Here is a 14,234-nt window from a genome sequence, read left to right on the forward strand (position 1 = left end):
CCATTCTGTAAAACCGAAGATAGACACAAGATACTGGAGTAACTCAGCAGGACAGGCTGCATCTCTGGAGAGAAGGAATGGGTGACACTTCAGGTCGAGACCCATTTCGTTTAGTTTAGTTTAGAGATACAGCGCAGAAACAGGTCCTTTCAGCCCACCGGGTTCGCACCGACTAGTGATCCCTGCACATTAACACTCTCCTACACCCACCAGGGACAATATTTACATTTACCAAGCCAATTAACCTGCAAACCTGTACGTCTTTGGAGTGTGGGAGTAAATCGTAGATCTCGGAGAAAAGCCACGCAGGTCACGGGGAGAACATACAAACTCCATACAGACAGCACCCGCAGTCGGGATCGAACCAGGGTCTCCGGCGCTGCATTCACTGTAAGCCAGCAATACCGTTGCGCCACCGTGCCGCAAACCCTTCTTCAGACTGAGAGTCAGGGTAGAGGGAGACATAGATAAGGAAGAGTAAGGTATAGATTGGCCCAGAGTAGGGGAATCGTGGACCAGAGGTCATAGTTTCAAGGTGTGTAGGAATCCGAGAGGTAACTTTTACACACAGTGGGTGGTGGGTGTACGGAACAAGCTGCCAGAGGGGGTAGCTGAGGCTGGGACTATCCCATCGTTTAAGAAACAGTTAGACAGGTACATGGATAGGACAGGTTTGGGGGGTTATGGACCAAGCGCAGGCAGGTGGAACTCGTGCAGCTGGGACATGTTGGCTGGTGTGGACAAGTTGGGCTGAAGGGCCTGTTTCCACACTGTATCACTCTATGACTCGATGACTGAAGAAGGGTCTCGACCCGAAACGTCGCCCATTCCTTCTCTCCTGAGATGCTGCCTGACCTGCTGAGTTACTCCAGCATCTTGTGAATAAATACCTTCGATGACTCTAATCTATCTCTGCCTTAAAAAATGTCCACTGAAGGTGTTAGTTGTAAAAAGGAGACTTCAAAAGCGGATGATTATCAATAAAAAATGTAGATCATTGTTAGCTAGGAGAAGATGACAACGAGGCATACAGAGGTAAACTTTAATCAGGGGGGGGGGGGACACAGTCAGACTGGTCAGAGTACGGGCAGGGGGAGGGAGAGAGGAACAGCAAGGGTTACTTGAAGTTAGAGAAGTCAATATTCATAATACCGCTGTAAAAAAACCGACCCTTGAGGCAGCGTGGTTAAAGGCACGGCGCTGGAGGGTGGAACTTGTTTAATTTTGTTTGGAAAGTTTAGAAATGGAGAAGAAAAGCTTTCTGGGGACGTGCAGTGAAGGAATGGGCATGTGCACAGGGGACAGCGCTGGGTGACGCTGGATCGGGGGACAAAGCTGGATTGCAACAGTGAGGAATTGCAACATTAGTTTCCACGCTTGGAAATTGAGTTTTAATCTGTTCGTAACCGCATTGTTCGGATTTAAGAACAAAAAAATCAAGACTTAAAGGTTTCCGTGAACTGAAATGAGTGAACTGACGTTATTTGCTTCGTCCAGTGGTAATAGAAACACAAGTTTTGTTTTTCTCTCCAAAGATGAGACACAAAATGCTGGAGTAACTCAGTGGGGACAGGCAGCGTTTCTGGAGAGAAGGAATGGGTGATGTTTTGTGTTGAGAGTGGGATAATGAAGGGAGGGGAGGGGAGGGGAGGGAGGAGACAGGGGGAGATTTGTGGTCTTAGTTTATACTTCCATGAAGTGTCAGGGGAGCTTGGAGTTTAGTGACATCACGGAAAAGCCCTGTTCTGATCAGATCTGCTTAATATAAACCAGAAGAGAGATCAGAGAGAATTAGAGCAAGAACGACGGCACAATCACAGAGGATTATATATAAATCAACAACCCTAGACACCCGCAACTCGAAACAAACCAGAGCGCCGGAGCGCACAGGAGGAATTGGGTAAGTAACTTTAGTTACAATCTGTTGCTCGGTGTAGATATATATATATATATATATATAGCATTTACTACAGAATGCAAAAACTATAATAGAATTCAGTGCACAATAAATTGCAAATCTGCTTCACGCCGTGAAAGAACTTATAAATTTAGAAAATTTAGATAATTTGAAAAAAATAATATATGTTTTGCAATTTATTGTGCACTGAATTCTAATTCACAGAATGCAAAAAACATCATATGTACATATACAAAAAAAAATCATATGTATGTATATATATATATATATATATATATATATATGCTTTTTTGCATTCTGTAGAAAATGCTTTCTACAGAATGCAAAAAACATAATAGAATTTAGTGCACAATAAATTGCCAAATCTCTTCACGCCGTGAAAGAATGACAAATTTCGTTTAATAAACAATCCCTTTCCAAGGTAAATAATTTGCTCGGCGAGTTCATGTTTTGCAAAATGTTAATTTGCAAAGCGTGCGAGGGAATTAAAAGGGGGAAGAGCGAGCCGTCGTTTTGCATTCATTTCCCTTGCGTTTTATTCTCGAGGGTGTTTCTTTACAGTGGCAAGGAACTGCAGATGCCGGAATCTTGAGCAAAGCGCAAAAGTGCCGGAGGGTCTCGGCGGGTCGGCCAGTGGAAGGAATGGACGGGGTTCCGGACAGTCTGTCCATTCCCTCCACAGATGCTGCCTGACCCGCTGAGTTCCCCCCAGCACTGTGTGTTTTTCTCGACGTTCCTTACCAGTCTTGTGTTAGTGTAAGAAAATAACTGCAAATGCTGGTACAAATCAAAGGTATTTATTCACAAAATGCTGGAGTAACTCAGCAGGTCAGGCAGCATCTCAGGAGAGAAGGAATGGGTGAGGTTTTTGTGCTGTGTTAGTAGTTTGTGAGAAAGCTTTTGGGTACCTCTCTCTTACTGCAGTTAGTTGAAAAAGTTTATTTTAAAGTTGCATGAGGGCGAAGATGTTATTCGTGGAAAAGGTACCCTCTCTTTCCATCCCTCCCCCCTTCCTAGTTCTCCAACCAGTCTGACTGTCCCACTGATTTAATGTTATCTCTCTGTACTTAGTTGTCACCACCTAGCTAACAATTAACATTATCTTTGAACTATGCCCCCTTTGATGTCTAGTTTTCACACCATATCTCTCGTTTCACTCTCCCCTGGCTCTCAGTCTGAAGAAGGGTCTCGACCCGAAACGTCACCCATTCCTTTTCTCCAGAGATGCTGCCTGTCCCGCTGATATACTCCAGCATCTTGTGTCCATCTCCCATTTCAGTGAATAGTTTTATTTAATTTCTTGTTTGTTATGGATGAATTAGTGATAAATACCTTGATCAGGGTACACGTGAATGTGTTTCAACTCTTCCTCTAATCAACACACTTTGTGTGAAGGTCCTTGCTGGTACTGATATGATGAAAACACAAAGTGCTGGAGAAACTCAAGAGAGAGTTGGATATAGCTATTAGAACTAACGGAGTCAAGGAATATGGGGAGGCAGGAACGGGGTACTGATTCTGGATGATCAGCCATGATCATATTGAATGGCGGTGCTGGCTTGAGGGGCCGAATGGCCTACTCCTGCACCCATTTTCTATGTTTCTATGTTAACTCAGAGGGTCAGGCAGCATCTGTGGAGGGAATGGGCAGATGACATTTTCGGGTCAGGACCTCAGACTGTGCAGATGCTGGTTTACACCGAAGATAGACACAAGATGCTGGAGTAACTTAGCGGGTCAGACAGCATCTCTGGAGAGAAGGAATAGTTGACGTTTCGAGCTGGGACTTTTCTTCAGACATTAATCTGAAGAATTCTGATCTGAAGAATTCCACCCGGAAGAAGGGTCTCGTTTTCTTTTCTCCAGAGATGCTGCCTGACCCGCCGAGTACCTCTAGCAATTTAGTTCAGTTTAGTTTAATCATCACGTGCACCGAGGTACAGTGAAAAGCTTTTTGTTGTGTGCATATCCATTCAGCAGAAAGACAATACGTGGTTACAATCAAGCCGCCGACAGCGGACAGATACAGGATAAAGGGAATAACGTTTAATTCAGCTTAGTGTAGTTCATTGTTTTGTGTACCGAGGTACAGTGAGCAGCTTTTGTTGCGCGCTAACTAGTCAGCAGAAAGACAATACATGATTACATTTAATGCAAAATAAAGTCCAGTAAAGCCCGATGCAAGATAGTCCGAGGGTCTCCAATGAGGTAGATGGGAAAATAGCACCACTCTCCAGTTGATGATAGGAAGGTTCAGCTGCCTGATAACAGCTGGGAAGAAACTGTCCCTGAATCTGGAGGTGTGCGTTTCCACACTTCTGTACCTCTTGCCTGATGGGAGAGTGGAGAAGAGGGAGTGATTGGGGTGAGACGTCCGTGATTATGCTCAGGATGCCAGCGTCTGTAGTTCCTTGTGTCTCCGGTTTCATTTTGTTCCATTTTCGGTTTATTAGTGGTTAAAAAAATGTTTTTGTTATGCAAATGTCTTTGAATTCTTAGCTCTAACAAGTCACTATGATCTTTCTTATGGTATGTTCTTTCTCACTGGTATATGTTTCAACAGTATTTTTAACATTAAATAAACTTCCATTTGTTTATGGATCTGTAGTGATAGTATGGTACATGTGATCTGTTTGGATACCCTGCAAAATAAAGCTTTTCACTGTATCTCTGTATCACGCGACATTAAAAAACCTAAACCTAAACTAAAATTCCAAGCCCATTACAGTTACAAGGTGCACTGATGATAAACAGATCAGTTTTCCTAAAGAAGACACAAAGTGCTGGAGTAACTCAGCAGGTCAGGCAGCATCTCGGGAGAAAGGCCAGAGATAAAACGCAGAAGGTGTGAGACAAGATTGGAGACATAAACATAGAAAATAGGTGCAGGGGGTCATTTGGCCCTTCGAGCCAGCACCGCCATTCGTTGTGATCGTGGCTGATCATCCACAATCAGTAACCCGTGCCTGCCTTCTCCCCATATCCCTTGATTCCGCTAGCCCCTAGAGCTCTATCTAACTCTCTTATAAATTCATCCAGTGAATTGGCCTCCACTGCCTTCTGCGGCAGAGAATTCCACAAATTCACAACTCTCTGGGTGAAAAAGTTTTTTCTCATCTCAGTTTTAAATGGCCTCAGCTTTATTCTTAGACTGGTTCTGGACTCCCCCAAAATTGGGAACATGTGTGAAAGATGACAATTGTGAAGTTAGAGGGAGGAAAGTGCAGGAGGAGGGGGGTGGAGAAATAGCGGGAGTCCAAGTGGGGGACAGGGAAGGGGAGAGGAGAGAGGAGGGGAGGGGAGAAAAAGATGGTTGTCGGGGAGAGAGGGGCCGGGGGGGGGGGTTCGATGTTAGAGATGACCTGAAATTGGAGAATGTTCAATGTTCATTCCTTGTTTCTCAACTTTACTAAACTAGCTTTAAAGTCTCAAAAGTCTAAGTCTTTTTGTGCATTTGAATTAAGAATAAAGTTTCAAAAAAAGGTCTAAAAGTCTAAAACTTTTTGCACGTTTGATTAAAATAATAAAGTTTCCAAAAAAAAGTCTAAATTCTCAAACTATTTGTACTTTTGAATTAATAATAGTTTCCAAAAGAAAGTATAAAGTCTATGTGCATTTGAATGAATAACAAAGTTTCTAAAGTTTAGAAATCTAGAACATTTGGGACATTTGGATTAATAATAAAGTTTCCAAAAGTCTCGAACATTTTGTACATTTGAATTAATAACAATAAAGTTTCCAAAGCAAAGTCAAGTTATGAAATGGAGTTTGAAGAGCTGCTTTGTGTGTGTTCGCAGCGTTGCGGTGTTTGTGCGTGCGTGCGTGCGCGCGCGGCGGCCGTGGATTGGGAAGCATGACTCTGAACGACTCCAGACGGCGCAGTAGTTCGTCGTTACGGCCGGCGGCTGAGCAGCGGTGGAGTATCCCCGCGGACGGTCGGCAGCTGTGGAGCAGGGGCAGCGCGCTGCACATGGTGCGCTCCAAGTCGTGCCTGGATCCCCGGCAGCCCTACGAGGGGAGCTGGTCCTCCGAGTCCTCCGACTCCATCATCTCCACCGACTCCAACAACAGCCTCTACCGTGTGGTGCTGATTGGCGAAGCGGGGGTCGGAAAGTCCACCCTGACCAGTATATTCGCTGGACTGCAGAATAATCTGGACAATTGGGACATGTTAGGGGGTAAGGAATTCAACTTTTTTTAAAAGAAAGTGAGAACTTTCTATTGCATTTAGAAATACTCGACTGTTCCCCAACTATATCAAAGAAATGTGTAGGAAGGAACTACAGATGCTGGTTTAAACCGAAGATGGTCCCATGAGTCAGTGGGACAGGCAGCATCTCTGGAGGGAAGGAATGGGTGACGTTTCGGGTCGAGACCCTTCTTCTGACTGAAGAAGGGTCTCGACCCGAAACGTCAGCCATTCCTTATATCAAAGAATAATTGGCTCAAGGAACCAAATGTAAACAATTCTCTCTGTGTAGGAAGGAACTGCGGATTCTGGTTTACACTGAAGATAGACACAAAGAGCTGGAGTAACTCAGCGGGACAGGCAGCATCTCTGGAGAGACAGAATGGAGAGAGGAATAGATCGGGTAGATGCACAGAGTCTCTTGCCCAGAGTAGGTGAATGGAGATCCAGAGAACATAGGTTTAAGGTGAAGGTGAATCGGAGGGGTAATGTTTTAGCAGGGACTATCCCAACATTTAAGAAACGGTTAGACGGATACATGGATAGGACAGGTTTGAAGGGATATGGGCCAAACGCAGGCAGGTGGGACTAGTATAGCTGGGACATGTTGGCTGGTATGGGCAAGTTGGGCTAAAGGGCCTGTTTCCACGCTGTATCACTCCATTACTATGAATGGGTGACACCTTGGGTCGAGACCCTTCATCTGTCTGCTGATAGCACAGACTAAATGGGAAGGTGGGTTGAGGTGAGGATGCAAAGAATCCCATTCCCATACTGACCCACCGAGTCTGATGGGGGGTGTCAACCCAAAACGTCACCTATTCCTTTTCTCCAGAGATGCTGCCTGACATTGCTAAGTTACTCCAGCATTTTGTGTCTACCAACACTGACCTTCCTGTCCTGGGCCTCCTCCACAGTCAGAGTGAGGCCACACGCAAATTGGAGGAACAGCACTTCATATTTGGGCAGCTTACAACCCAGCCATATTTGTCCTGATTTCTCTAATTTCAAGTAACCTCTGCATTCCCTTTCTCCCCCCTCCCCCACCCTAGTGGTCCCACTAGTTCCTAATGTTTGTATCCTTGTCTCCCTTCATTACCACCTCTTCCCCAGCCAACAATGGGCCATTATGAATGGGTGCCATTTTGACCCCTGCCTTGGTCATCTGTTGCCAGCCCTGCTTTGTTCTGGTCTTTTCATACCTCCAGTACCCTCTCCTCTACTTTCAGTCTGAAGAAGAGTCCCTACCCAAAACGTCACCCATCCTTTTTCTCCAGAGATGCTGCCTGACCCACTGAGTTACCCCAGCACTTTGTGTCTCACGGCAAAGAAGCTTCATTGGTTGGTGGGTTAGAGAAGATGAGAGAGTGGCCAACAATGTGGACAAAAATGAGCTTAAGCACTTTGGTGAATAAAAGACCCTGAATTCTTTTTCAATGTTGGGAGATCGGGACTTGTGGATTTTAGTTTAGTTTAGTTTAGAGATACAGCATGGAAACAGGCCCTTCGGCCCACTGAATCCACACTGACCAGCGATCCCCCGGACATTGAGGCTATCCTACACACACTAGGGACAATTTACATTTATACCGAGCCGATTAGCCAACAAACCTGTACGTCTTTGAAGTGTGGAAAGAAACCAATGATCTCGGAGAAAACCCACATGGTCATGGCGAGAACCTGCAAACTCCGTACAGTCAGCACCTGTAGTCGGGATCGAACCTGGGTCTCCAGCGCTGCAAGCCGTGTAAGGCAGCAACTTTACCGCTGCGCCACCGTGCCGCCCTTGTTCAGGGAGATTTGATCATACATCATGGAAACAGGCTCTTCGGCCCAACTTGTCCATTCTGACCAAGTTGCCCCATCTACACTCGTCCCACCTGTCCGTGTTTTCTTCTAAACCATTCCGATCCATGTTCCAATGCAGATGTCTTTTAAATGTTATTATAATATCTGTATCAACCACCTCCTCTGGTAGCTTGTTCCATATAGAAACATAGAAAATAGGTGCAGGAGGAGGCCATTCGTCCCTTCGAGCCAGCACCGCCATTCATTGTGATCATGGCTGATCGTCCACAATCAGTAACCCGTGCCTGCCTTCTCACCATATCCCTTGATTCCACTAGCCCCTAGAGCTCTATCTAACTCTCTCTTAAATCCATCCAGTGATTTGGCTTCCACTGCTCTCTATGGCTGAAAATTCCACAAATGCACAACTCTGGGTGAAAAAATGTTTTTTCTCACCTCAGTTTTAAATGGCCTCCCCTTTATTCTAAGACCCTGACCCCTGGTTCTGGACTCACCCAACATTTGGGAACATTTTTCCTGCATCTAGCTTGTCCAGTCCTTTTATAATTTTATATGTCTCTATAAGATCCTCTCTCGTCCTTCTAACCTCCAGTAAATACAAGCCTAGTCTTTTCAATCTTTCCTCATATGACAGTCCCGCCATCCCAGGGATCAATCTCGTGAACCTACAAGATTGATCCCTGTAGGGATCACCATATAGCCACCACACACTATGTGAAAAGGTTGCCCCTCAGGTTCTTATCAAATCATTCCCCGCTTGTCTTAACCATGTCCACTGGTTCTTGATTCCGCGATTCTGGGTAAAAGACTGGGTCCATGAGTGGAAACTAACGTTCGGATGCAGCAGGCAAATAATAGGTCGGCCTTTTATTGCAAGGCCATTTAACTGTTGGAAACATGGTGGCGCAGTGGTAGAGTTGCTGCCTTACAGTGTTTACAGCGCCAGAGACCCGGGATCCAGGCCGACTACGGGTGCTGTCTGTACGGTGTTTGTACGTTCTCCCTGTGACCTCGTGGGTTTTCTAAGAGACCTTCGGTTTCCTCCCACACTCCAAAGACGTACATTTTGTAGGTTAATTGGCTTGGTATAGATGTAAATTGCCCCTCGTGTGTGTCGGATAGTGTTAAGAAAATAACTGCAGATGCTGGTACAAATCGAAGGTATTTATTCAGAAAATGTTGGAGTAACTCAGCAGGTCAGGCAGCATCTCAGGAGAGAAGGAATGGGTGACGTTTCGGGTCGAGACCCTTCTTCAGACCCATCTTCAGACATCACCCATTCCTTCTCTCCTGAGATGCTGCCTGACCTGCTGCGTTGCAATAGACAATAGACAATAGGTGCAGGAGTCGGCCATTCGGCCCTTCGAGCCAGCACCGCCATTCAATCTGATCATTCTCAATCAGTACCCCGTTCCTGCCTTCTCCCCATACCCCCTGACTCCGCTATCCTTAAGAGCTCTATCTAGCTCTCTCTTGAATGCATTCAGAGAATTGGCCTCCACTGCCTTCTGATTTTGTGAATAAATAGGATAGTGTTAATGTGCGGGGATCGCTGGTCGGTGCGGACTCGGTGGGCCGAAGGGCCTGGTTCCGTGCTGTATCTCTAAACCAAACAAGAGTAAAGACATCTTACAATGATTATATAGGGCATCGGTGAGACTGCAACTGGAATATCATCAACGATTTTAGTTGCCTAGCCTGCAGAAGGATATATTTCCCACTGAGGGCAAGTTTCATTAAATTGCTCGCTGGGTCTGCCTTTCCAGAGATCAGAAGAAACAGAGGAGGTTTTATTGATTGATTCAAAGATACTACATGGAAACAGGCCCTTTGGCCCACCGTCCAAACTGACCATTGGTCACCCGTTCACACCAGTCCCATGTTATCCCACTTTCACAACTTCTCCCCGTGAACTGGGGACAATTTACAGCGGCCAGTTAACCAGCAAACCCGCACATCTTTGGGATGTGGGAGGAAAGCAGAGCACCCTGAAGAAACCCACGCAGTCTCGGGGAGAACGCGCTAATTCCACATAGACAGCACCCGATGTCAGGATCGAACCGGGGTCTCTGGCGCCGTGAGGCAGCGGCTCTACCAGATGCACATCACTGTGCCGCCAATCTTGAGTCGTGCAAAATTCATTTGGGGGCTCAATAGGTTGGAAGTAGGAAGGGTGTTTCCCCATAGCTAAGTAGTCAAGAATTAGGAATCAGTCACAAAATAACAAGTAGACCATTTGCAACAGAGATAGGAGAAATATCATCACCTAGAGGGTGGTGAATATGTGGGATTCTTTTACTCCCCAGGGCAAGGTAGTTAGACCATTGATTGCATTGGATTTTAGACTTTTAGAGATACAGCACAGAAAGTTCACTTTCACAAGTGATAGGAGCAGAATTAAGCCATTCGACCCATCTAGTCTACTCCGCCATTCAATCATGGCTGATCTATCTCTCCCTCCTAACCCCATTCTCCTGCCTTCTTCCCAAAACCTCTGACATCTGTACTAATCAAGAATCTATCCATCTCTGCCTTAAATATATCCACTGATTTGGCCTCCACAGCCTTCTGTGGCAAAGAATTCCACAGATTCACCAACCTCTGACCAAAGAAATTTGTCCTCATCTCCTTCCTAAAGGAACGTCCTTTAATTCTGAGGCTGTGTCCTCTGGTCCTAGACTCTCCCAGTAGTGGAAACATCCTCTCCACATCCACTCTATCCAGGGCTTTTACTATTCAGTAAGTTTCAATGAGGTCCCCCCTCATCCTTCTAAACTCCAGCGAGTACAGGCCCAGTGCTGTCAAACGCTCATCATATGTTAATCCACTCATTCCTGGGATTATTCTGGTAAACCTCGTTTGGACCCTCTCCATTGCGTTTGCCTTCCTTACTACCGGAAAGAGGCCCTTCGGCCAGCGATCACCCCATACACCAGCACTATCCCACACACTAGGGACAATTTACAATCTTACCGAAGCCAATTAACACACAAACCTGCACGTCTTTGGAGTGTGGGAGGAAACCCTGGAGAAAACCCATGCGGTTTCAGGGGAGAATGTAGGAACTTTGCATAGACAGCACCCATAGTCAGGATCGAACCCGGGACTCTGGCGCTGTTAGGCAGCAACTCTACTGCTGCGCCACCGTGCCGTCCTGAAAATAGTCGTGGTTCTGAGTGGAACGAAGGTATGTTGGGCGTGGGCAGCAAGATAGCGTTAAGATGGAAGATGAGCTGCGATCTTGCTGAATGATAGAACATGTTCGATGGGCCAAATGGCTCACTCTTTTTCGCATGAAGGTTGCGTGTTGCCTTTCATCCCTTTCGTGATCCACTGCATTAACTTGGCAATTAATTATTTTGAGTTGATACCCCTCACCTAAGATAAGAAAAACTCGCTGCCAATTTGCAATAAAGTAGGCCGACACAGACAGTAATAAGATAAATGGCCAGATATTTCATTCTGTACGGACGACTTTGTTTGAGAAATAGATACTGATCAGGTTGGAGAGAGAACCACTGGTTCTGCTTTGAAGGGCGACATAGAATCTTTGACACCTCGGAAGACACTGAGAGCCTTTGTGCAATGTCTCATTCAAGGAATGACGCTTCCAGCAGCGGCCTGCACTTGTCTGTCAGCCTACACCTTGAGCACAAGTCCTCAGCGTGCAGCAAGAACTCCCACTCCTATCAACATGGAAACCACTTTGGCATGGGCAGTGGAAAGTTATTTTGGAACTAATTTCCTTTTTTGCCTGTTCTTGCCAAGGAATTATGCGCTAGTTCAGATTGCGTATCTCTGTAAGAATGAGAATGATCAAGGGTCTTCGTGCTTAGGGCAATGCAGCGCATTTTTGGCGTCTAGCTCTTCAAGACCTCCAATTTCTACATTAGAATGTGAAATGTTATTGTGTGTTACTTACGAGGATGTTGCCAGGACTCGAGGGCCTGAGCTACCAGGAGAGGTTGAGCAGGCTGGTACTCTTATTCCTCAGAGCGCAGGAAGATGAGGGGCGATCTTTTAGAGGTGTGTAAAATCATGAGAAGAATAGATCAGGTAGATGCCCAGAGTAGGGGAATCTAGAACCAGAGAACGTAGGTTTAAGGTGAGGTGGAGGTGGGGGGGGGGGAGATTTAATAAGAACCTGAGGGGTAACTTTTTCACGCAATGGGTGGTAGGTGTATGGAGGTAGAACTGCCAGAGGAGGTAGTTGAGGCAAGTACTATCGCAACATTTAAGAAACAATTAGACAAGTACATGGATAGGACAGGTTTTGAGGGATATTGGTCAAACGCAGGCAGGTGGGACCAGTGTATATGGGACATGTTGACTGGTGTGGGCAAGTTGGGCCAAAGGGCCTGTTTCCACACTGTATGACTTTAAGACTCTAATATAGAGTTTAATAATAATACTGCAATTCCCATTATATGTTGCTGACACTCTGTTACATTAGACCTTAGTTACTTTAAAGTATTTTAGACTTTAGAGATACAGCATGGTAACAGGCCCTTCGGCCCACCGTACATAGCACTATCTCACACATCAGGGGGAATTTGTAAACTTACAAAGTACGGAAGGCAATTAACCTACAAACCTGCATGTCTTTGGAGTGTGGGCGGAAACCGGGGCTCCCGGAGGAAACCCACGCAGGTCACGGGGAGAACGTCCAAACTCCGTGCAGACAGCACTGGTAGTCAGGATGGAACCCGGGTCTCTGGCGCTGTAAGGCAGCAACTCTACCGCTGCGCCACCGTGCCTCCCTGTTGCTGTCCTGTTGCAAGTAAGAACTTCATTGTTCTGTTCCGATACATATGTGAGCAAAACACTCTTGACTCTCGATCAGAACGTTTAGCCCTACCGCTGCGCCATCGTGCTGCCCTGTTAGGGAGTACTGAGACTTAATCAGTGGGTTTGTGTTTTAAATAGGAACCGCTGATGTAAGCAAAAACCAGCCTTCAGAATATTCCCATTGAAAGTATTGATAATTAAAAGCAGTGATTAGGTTTGACATCTCAAGTTACAGCTGTGTAAACAAAGACTGCTCTCTATTACAACAGCAGGCAGCCTCTCCATGTAAGTGGTTTTTGTAATCGATCGTGGTATTTATAGGCAGACACAAAATGCTGGAGTAACTCAGCGGGTGGGGATGCTGTCTATCTTCGGTGTAAACCAGCACCTGCAGTTCCTTTCTACACGTGGTATTTACAGAGCATGATTGGCTCCTGAATGTGTACACTATGTGAAACTAAAACATGGTAGCAAATGTGATTGGTAGAGTTGCTGCCTCACATGCTCACAGCGCCAGAGACCCGGGTTCCATCCTGACTACGGGTGCCGTCTGTACCGAGTTTGCACCTTCTCCCCGTGACCTGCGTGGGTTTTCTCCGGGTGCTCCAGTTTCGTCCCACACTCCAAAGACGTACAGGTTTGTAGGTTAATTGGCTTGGTATAAATGTAAATTGTCCCTAGTGTGTGTAGGATAGTTTTAGTGTGCGGGGATCGCTGGTCAGTGCGGACTCGGTGGGCCGAAGGGCCTGCTTCCGCGCTGCATCCGTAACTAAACTAAACTAAACTCAGCGGGTCGGGCAGCATCTTTAGAGGGAATGGGCAGATGGCCTGTTGGGTCGAGAGCCTTCTTCAGATTCCGATATACAGTTTGAAGATTGGAACAGAGCAATTACAACATGACCATAAGGCATTTCTATTTGGAAGGTTTGGCTATAGCTATAGTTGTATTTTTAAGGAAAATCGAAAATGTGCAGATGCTCGGAATTAAAAATAGAAACGGAAAATGTTGGAAACACTCACAGTTCAGGCATCTTTGGAAGGAAAAACACTTAATGCTTTTATTCTGGGGCTATTTGACCGCACTCATCTCTGGCCAAGGTTCCCAGACCGAAATGTTAACTGTTTCATCTTGCTGCCTGACCTGCTGAATGTATCCAGCATTTTCTACCATTGTTGCATTTTTAATATTGATTGATACTTTATTAACGCACGTGACAGGTCACAGTGAAATTCTTTGTTTTGCGAACCATACACGAGGTATGCAAAGAGTCGCTATGTATAGGGCGCCGACAAAGGTACAAAGTGTTCATTACTGTCCCCGATGGTCCCTCTTTGTTCTCGGCGGGCCCCCCACCCCACGCTGGGCCCCCCTTTATTGTCGCCGCCCCCCTTTGTTCTTGGCGGCGTGTCCGATCTCCAGCACCCACCACGGGGTCCTCTCTTGGACGGCTTCATGGCGCTCGCCGGATGCTTCCGACGGCCCCCCTCGCTCCTCGATGGTCCACCTCCCTCTCCAAGTTCCTCGCCGAC

At 46.1% G+C, this 14,234-nt stretch overlaps 1 protein-coding gene across 1 annotated transcript in view; it reads left to right on the forward strand.

Annotated features, from left to right (window-relative positions):
* Positions 1–1,806: 1,806 nt before the first annotated feature.
* The window catches only part of gem (GTP binding protein overexpressed in skeletal muscle), a 35,066-nt gene continuing 22,638 nt past the window's right edge, over positions 1,807–14,234 (forward strand). Inside the window, exons 1-2 of the mRNA XM_078398496.1 lie at positions 1,807–1,900; positions 5,716–6,096. Coding sequence (XP_078254622.1) covers positions 5,772–6,096 — 325 coding nt within the window. The 5' untranslated portion in view covers positions 1,807–1,900; positions 5,716–5,771. The remainder of the gene's footprint in view (positions 1,901–5,715; positions 6,097–14,234) is intronic.

This window comes from Rhinoraja longicauda, chromosome 4, assembly GCF_053455715.1.
Source record: "Rhinoraja longicauda isolate Sanriku21f chromosome 4, sRhiLon1.1, whole genome shotgun sequence".
In the NCBI taxonomy this organism is placed as follows: Eukaryota; Metazoa; Chordata; class Chondrichthyes; order Rajiformes; family Arhynchobatidae; genus Rhinoraja; species Rhinoraja longicauda.